Below are 7841 nucleotides of genomic sequence, written 5' to 3'. Positions count from 1 at the left end.
GAAGTTACTGGGTCTAAGACCTAGGCCAGGACCAGATAAAAAATAAAAAGAAAAAGAAATTGACACACAGCAACAAAACACGCTGGTCTCGGGAAGCAGTTCCCCTACACCAGGGGATGAGGGAAAACCGGGTCCCTTACAGATGGAAAAGAGAAGCGGGTGACTTAACCACGGCCAGTAGATGGCGCAAGAACTCTTCCTTTGTACAGTTTAACCCTTGAGTGGTGTGTGGCGCTGCCAATTCCAGATGTATAGATACGTACATTTTCTGTTTTGAAAGAAACCTCCTATTTATATATTTGGGACCGATTCAGAATTAAGACAAATAAGTCTGTTCTAGATAACCACCATAGATAAACTAGTTTAACTGAGGCACACATCAGCCGAAAACGGGGTAGGGAGGATGAAAGGGCGAACTACGAGGGCGAAAGGACTCTGATTCCCTCCCCACCCCGCCCCCTCCCTGGTCATGGACGAAAATGGTTTACTGAATCGTAAAAAACCGGTTCCAGGTTTACACGTATGCATTTGAATATGTAAATGTATGTCTGGAAAAAACTGTTCTCTATGATCTCCTTTTCAATTAAATCACAGGACAATAAATGCGAGGCGCCTGCCTGAAATATACTGCAACTACAGTAGTAACACGTCCCATGGTAACGACGTGGGCATCGATGGAGCCCAATGCATTACCATTACGGTTTCCCCTAAAGCAACACCGATCTTCTGATTTAAAAAATCCTTTAACATGCTTCTGTATTCACAGGCTGCAATGGAGAGCTCACTAACATATTTCTTGGGCTGCTTTTACAGGCAGAATTGATCTATTCGGGGGAGAGAGAAAAAAAAAAACAGGCCCCTTAATTTCAAATATCGTGGGGAGTTTGTCAGAGAGCAGAGCTGGGCTTTAAGAGGCTCACTAGTGGTTTCTGGTGGTTGCTATAAGGAGCTAGAATTGAGGTAGATTTTGGTGGAGGGGAAAAAAAACGCACAAGACAAGACAGAATCCAGAGTACGGAGACTTTGTGCCCCCGTTGGAGAGATGGTTGAGTCCTCGTCAAGGTTGCTGTGGTATCCCAGAAACACCATTCACTCCGAGCTGTGACCGCGCACCAACAACAGCAACAACTCCGCTGCGCCGGGCTGAGGAGCAGAAATTAGGAGCTCGCGAATAATATGAAAGGGATCCGCAAAGGGGAAAGCCGAGCAAAGGAATCCAAACCCCTGGAGCCTGGCACGAGAAGATGCGCTAAATGTGGCCGCCTAGACTTCACCCTAATGAAGAAAATGGGGATTAAAAGTGGCTTTACGTTTTGGAACCTCGTCTTTTTATTGACGGTGTCTTGTGTGAAAGGTAGGTCTGCTTTCGGGGGTCCCCTTTGCTGTGGATGGAGGTGAGCTGACTTGTCGCCAGAGAGACGCTGGTAGCTTACTTTGTAATTTGCATTGATAAAATAATCATAATAATACTGAAGAAGGAGTTGATTCACAGCTCTTTTTCTTCCCCCTCAGATAGGAAATGCATTTTGCTTGCCAGATTTGGCGTTCAATGCAGTGATTGAGCTTGTGCTCAATAAATATTCTTGCAGTATGCTCAAACGAATACGTGAGTTGGTTGGTATAGCCTCTCTAACTAGTGGATATCCAGGCAGAATTCCTCTGCAAGACTTTTTTTTTTTTTTTTTTTGGTGGTGAGGATTACCTTGATTTCTAATCGAATGAGTGGGTTTTATGCTTTGGTTGGAATATTTATATTAAAGACTCATGTAAATGCTTTGTAACCCTTTCAGGTAGGAAAGTTACATGCTAGGAATGTGCAGATTTTAAGTGCATTAGGATACAGGGGTCTTCCAAGCATCTCCCCACCACCAACAATACAAATGTCTTCATGCACATGTGAATTATTTCTACGTGGGCTCTTGTGCATTGGTAAATGGGAGGGGAGGTTTCCCATGTCCTGTGGTAGCCATTTGGCTTAAAATGGGGCTTTAAAACGACCTGAGACGCCTTGAAGTATAAAGATCCACCTTTGGGGATGAATGAAGGTAGGAGGAGAGTCATTAGCTGAGCACCAAGAAGAAAAGCCTCAGAAAGTCTCCGCGTTCACACAGGTAGAGTGAGTGTCACATGCACAGACAAGGGGAGGTAGTGGGTGGGATATAAAATTTATTTCTAAACAGAAAGGCAGGGGACGGTCAGGATCATTAGAAGGAGAGCTGTCCTCTAGGAGAAAATAGATCCCAGCTCTGTTCCACAACTTATCCTGCACCCTGATGCCCATTAATTGCTGCAAAGAATACTCAGGGGGTGTTTATGACTCATGCCATCATTTTTGAACAATCACCTTCCCATACTCATGGCAGCTCGCATAGACGCGATGGATGTCGCTTTTAGCTAAGCTAGTTTCAAATCCCGGGTGTCTGTGTGTCGGGGGTGGGCGGTGGGGGTGTTTTGGCCCAGGCGCGCCACGGCTGTCAACACAAACTGGACGCTTCTTCCTTTGTAAAGGAGTGCCTCTCTGAACCGCAATCGGGCCACGTCTCTATGAAACAGTTTATTGTCCAGCTTGCAGCTGGCTGTCCCCCCACAGAAGGCAGCCCATTTGCATTCAGTAGAAATGATAATTCATGTTTTGGGTGGAGGGGAGCTGGAGGGGTTACCTCTCCCTCTTTAGGACCAATGATGGGTGGCATGTCTCGAATTTTAATTTATATCCCTAAATGCCAAGAAGTCTCCTCCTGGTCTCTGTGGCAACAACTGCCCTGTAATCTCAACCTGCTCCTTAAAGCTTGATTTTTTTTTTTTTCTTCCTTTTCCCCTGGAACTTCAGCGCAGTTCTGAGCCAAACTGCTTGTTCTAAGCTGCACAACTACGCTGCCTAGTGCACAAACCGCGTTTGGGGGTGCTTACAAAGGGGTTTTCGTCGCCGGCTCGACGTGTGAGAAGCCTCACATTTGTGCTTAGTTCTCCTGCCACTGGGAGTCGTTGGTTAGTGGATGGCCCTGGGGCTGCCGCTAGACGCGCGCTCTGCGTGGGGGTGGCGCAAGGAGTCAGCAACAGCTCCTGGCAGGAAAAGATGTTGGGGTGTCTCCTGCTAGAGGGTGACTGGGGGTTAAGCGCGAGTTTTCATGTGATACCTGTTGAGCCAAAATACATTCGGGGGACAGGTCGGGGGAGGGAGTCTCCAAAGCAGAGAGAGCACGCCAGCCTGACAAACACTGAGCCACGCTGCCTGCAATTACAGCCCGGCTGCTGGCACCTACCGTATTTTCCGAATAAGATGCGCCTATAGAAAAAGAACGGCGCCTTAATTCGCTTTAAATGGCACCGGAAACGGGATCCCTCTCTACTCACAGCTCCCGGACTTTGGACTGAGATAATCAGTCTGCACTGAGTATATTCCAGATAGGGGGACATTGGGAAGAAGGAGTATGTCACCCTCTGCTTTGGTCCCATCCGAAACCAATTTTCTAAGGATCGTTTAAAAAATGTTTTTAATGGTAATAAGGTTCTTCGTTGTCACCTATCTGCCACTTGTAAGGCATCTCCTGTATTTTACAACTTGAAACGTTGTCTCCGAATTCTGAGAAACAAACTTAGATAGGCCGTGTGCATTAGAGCTGCTCCCTATCTACGGGTGGTACAGGTTTTGGCATTTGCTTCTTATTTTAATTTCACCTCGGTCTCAAGGCTTTCCTAAAAATGAGATTGCTGCAGTGGCTTAAATGTTGTTTCCCGCTTTTGTCTTCCATACTGTATCTTCTGGCCTCAAGCCCACGGGAAAGCTCATAATGGGAAGTTGATGTAAAGGCTTTCCAAGTCCTAATTTAGGCCAGTGAGAGGTCAGGAAGTCCGAGGCGCAGTTTTCTGAGGGAACAGCTCCGCTGCAATATTTCCACCTGGTACCCACACTTTTCGTCCATCCACCATCTCATCTCTGCCTGAAACAGCAGTGACAAAGAGGCTCGGTGGGAGGAAACGCCTCAGGGTAGAAGGCAAAGTGGCCTTAAGTAGTAGGCCTGAACCACCTGAGTGGGGATGAAAAGCGTCAACCTTCTCTGGGCATTTTATCTCAACTGTAGTCAGCTAAAATAACGGTGGCGGAGGGCACCAAATGGAGAGATGGAGAGATGGAGAGATGGAGCGGGGCGGAGGCTGCTTAGACCTGGTGCTTGCCTATTTCAAGCTGAAACACACACACACACACACACACACACACACACACACACACACACACACACACACTTTTCTGAAATACAGCTTACAGCAGCGGCGTGTCTGTTTAGGTCTCACCCAGACAGAAACTGTGAATCTCCAAGTCGTGCTTAAACGTCCCGCCCACGTAAACAGACGCTCGGGGTGCTTTCCCATATCTTTCTCCTGGGATTCCGGGGGGAGCACAGAATCCTTGCAGAGAGGGTACAGGATGCCCTGACCTCGGTTGACAGCGGGTGGGAGCCAGTGTGCCACGTCCCCCGCCTGGTGCCAGGGCATGCTTCCAGGGCTTCTTGTACATAGAACCTCGGACTTCGAGAAGGATCCACGTTTCCACGTGCTCTGGGACTCCAAGGAGATATTCCTCCCGCCACAGAGCTCTTCTGAAAGGCTGGGGCTCACACTCTCTCCCCCAGTGAATTACTCTGGAAAGGGTCTCCATGCCCATGTGGTGGGAGAGCTGCCCACGGCGCTCATCAGCACCTTTCACCCACCCTAGGCGGACCGCGCTTAGAGGTCTGATACCCTCACTGCCCGTCCTCCAGACGACAGTGTGACCTGAGGGGTCTAGAAGATATATCGTATCTCGAGAGAGCTTTTCATGGGGGGGGGGGGTTAATATCCTTACCAAACAATAACAGAAAACAAAAACCCACCCAGCACCATCATCACCATCAAAATTCATCCCTTGAGGTTTGCACGACTGAGATATCTGCTAGGAGGTGACCTTTGTGTTTGAGGCACGGGTCCCTGTCCAGTCGCACTTGGACAGGTATTTCTCCCTTCCATCTATTTCTTCTGGAAATGTTTATTAATTTCTTCTAGAATGCCGGACTCCCTGAAATTTTCAAGGACCTCTCGAGCTTGAAACTGAGCTCCTGACTTAGCCTATGGCGAGCGCGCGCGCGGGAGCGTGTGCATGCGTGCGTGTGTGTGTGTGTGTGTGTGTGTGTGTGTACATGCGCGTGCTCTGGGAGGGAGCCGAAGGTCCACATGGATTGACACGGAGGGGCCTCTGGGAGGCCTGAAAGTTGGGGGGAGGAGGATTCAGAGGAGGAAACGGTGATAGGGAAGAGTATGTTTATGTTCCCCGGCCTCTAGATGGTTAGTAAGCTGCGGCCACTACTGTCGCAAGATCTTTCAGGGGCCCCGAGAATGCTGCCTTTCCCCAAGCTGACCGTAGCTGCCCTCTCTCGGACTTCAACTATAACCGGCACTGGGAAGTTCGCAAACCTCACTGGGAAACAAGTAATGGGATGGCTACTCCTCTACGATCCCCCTCATCCCTACTCCAGCTCGGTCACTGAGAGAAAGGCAGGCAGGGAGGCAGTCCCAAGGTGCAAGCACCGCGAGGACTTAGTTGGACCCTAGGGGAAAAGGTAGAAGAAATGAAACAGCACAGGGTCATCTCGGTCACCGGTGTGATCCTCTCCCAGCCTGGCTGGAGCGGCCAGCTGAGACTGAAAGCAGGACATGCCAGGGGCTTGCAGTGCACTGCAGAATGATAATGAAGCAGGCCGCCCAAAGAAGGATCCGCTCAGGCATCAGGCGGGTTCCCTTCTCCCTGAACACGGTGCCTTCAGGGAGCCTTTGCACCTCGGAGTTGCTAATCCAACCCAAATTATCGCCCTGAAAAGGCTTGATCAGTACCCAGAATGATGAGCTGAACTTGCTCTAGACAGTTACCTTGCTGAAATCGTTCCGGAATGTCATTTTGCAACATCTCCTTTTCCTGAATCTTCTGATGCTGAGGGTTTTGGGAGGGGGCAGCCGCATCAAGCCGGTGTAGCAAGAGTGTATGAGCAGAAATAACTAAGGAGCTGGTTTCAGCCTCTTGAAAACCTGATGCCAGCTCCTTTGCCATCCTTCAAGGAGAAAAGCGGTAGAATTACTCAATAAATTAATTACTTCAGGAGCATTGACAGTTGCAGTAGTTATTACTGTTCACGATATTAATTAGAGTTACTATGTGTGGGGTGACTGAATATATTTGATATATACATGTCTTTCCCCTGAACACACAATTTTCTGGCTACAGAAACAGTGATATAATAAAACGAAACTAGCAAATGGCATCTATACATGTTTCTAAATATAGTAAAACTCCAACACAAGGGAGATTTGACAAACCAAAAGGTAAGAGAGAACATTAACAATGCCACTGGACTTATATGAAAACAAACTCTGCTGTTAAATACTTGTCTAAGATCTCAAATATAAATAAGTGAAAGGAACTAAACTCCCCTTCCCTAGGCTCCAAAGATACTCTATGTGTTCCAAGAGGTGGCTTTCTCCTATTTTTTTCATCAAGGTCTCCAGAGAGCACTTTAGGATATCAAATACTTTCAATGTTTTGTCTGGTTTGGAAAATAACTTTGAGGTACCCAGCAATATGTCTGGCAAGGAACCTATTACTTTAGGCAACATGACTGTTTGAGAAAATAGGCCATCTTGTACTTTGAATTCCAATGTTTGGGAGATTAGAAGTAAAATAATTGCAAATGAAGAGATTAGGAAAAAATGTGTGAGATACAAATAAAACTTAAAAACATTTTTATTTTATCTATATGTTAAAACATAACTTCTCTTCCTATCTCTTCCATTCCCTTTACTCATCATCTAAAGGGATTCACAGTTTTAGGGAGACAGTGGCAGTTCTGATTTGCATTTTGGATGAGGCCTGGTAAGGACCATAGAACAGATACTGTTGTTACCAAATTCATCTTTTCTCTCAGCAGGTAGGTGATTCATGATACTTTCCAGGGAGATCAATCTCCATTGTCTACAAGTTGTTCTCAGAAGTAGGCCCTTTATAAGGCTTCTATTCTCATCAAGAATATCACTTTTATGAAAGTGACTGAAAAAAATCAATTTGTTTAATGCTTCTAGTATCCATGGTCTCAGTACCGATGGTTTTCTGACTCTTAAACCTTCACTCTTGCAGCCATTAAGTGTGTGTCATACGTTCAAGCACTTTGCTAAGCTTTGCTTGGTGCTGGTTGAGGGTTCCTGAGGATTAATATTTTCTACATAATGATGGCTTGCTGTCCACACCCAATTTGAAATCTCCTCTAAAAAAGTTTAAATTTACATTAGCATATGTGTCACATAAGCCAACTGTTAATATGCTTGTAATTGGATAACAGGAATATCAATGAGAATCATGTGGTATGACATATTGCAATATCATTTCATTGGCTCTTAAGTGCTTGCAGTACAGTGATATTCAAAGTGTTTCTGACCAAGTAGCATTGGCATCTTCTGATGTTAGAAATATAAATTTTCAGGTCCCCACCTCAGGCCTTCTGAATCAGATGCCCTGGTAGGTAGGCGTAAGCATTGGTATATTAGACATGTAATTCTGATGCGCTCTAAAATGAGAACCACTGGAGTAAAATGGAAATAGCAAGGGCTCTGGAGCTACCAAGACCTGAAGTCAAAAAATGATTCTACTGGTAACTACCTTTATACTGGTAACTCAACTCTCCTAAGCTTTAGTTTCATTATCTATGTATCTATCTATCTATCCATCCATCCATCCACCTACTCACTTACCTATCTATCTATCCATCTATCTATCTATCTATCTATCTATCTATCTATCTATCTATCTATCTATCTATCTA

The 7841-nt window shown here is 46.2% G+C and overlaps 1 protein-coding gene across 6 annotated transcripts in view; it reads left to right on the top strand.

Moving 5' to 3' along the window:
- The first annotated feature begins 753 nt into the window (after positions 1 to 753).
- Positions 754 to 7841, top strand: part of CSMD3 (CUB and Sushi multiple domains 3) — a 989790-nt gene continuing 982702 nt past the window's right edge. For 5 of the 6 annotated variants that reach the window (XM_036232977.1, XM_016138161.2, XM_016138160.2 and 2 more), the window contains exon 1: positions 755 to 1354. In XM_036232977.1, coding sequence (XP_036088870.1) covers positions 1177 to 1354 — 178 coding nt within the window. In that variant the 5' untranslated portion in view covers positions 755 to 1176. Of the gene's footprint in view, positions 1355 to 7841 lie in introns of all 6 variants that reach the window. The other variant, XM_016138158.2, reaches the window with a different exon arrangement.

The sequence above is a fragment of the Rousettus aegyptiacus genome, unplaced genomic scaffold, assembly GCF_014176215.1.
Source record: "Rousettus aegyptiacus isolate mRouAeg1 unplaced genomic scaffold, mRouAeg1.p scaffold_m13_p_15, whole genome shotgun sequence".
Taxonomy (NCBI): Eukaryota; Metazoa; Chordata; class Mammalia; order Chiroptera; family Pteropodidae; genus Rousettus; species Rousettus aegyptiacus.
Note: the sequence above shows the minus strand (reverse complement) of the source record. Positions and strands in the feature narration are given on the sequence as shown.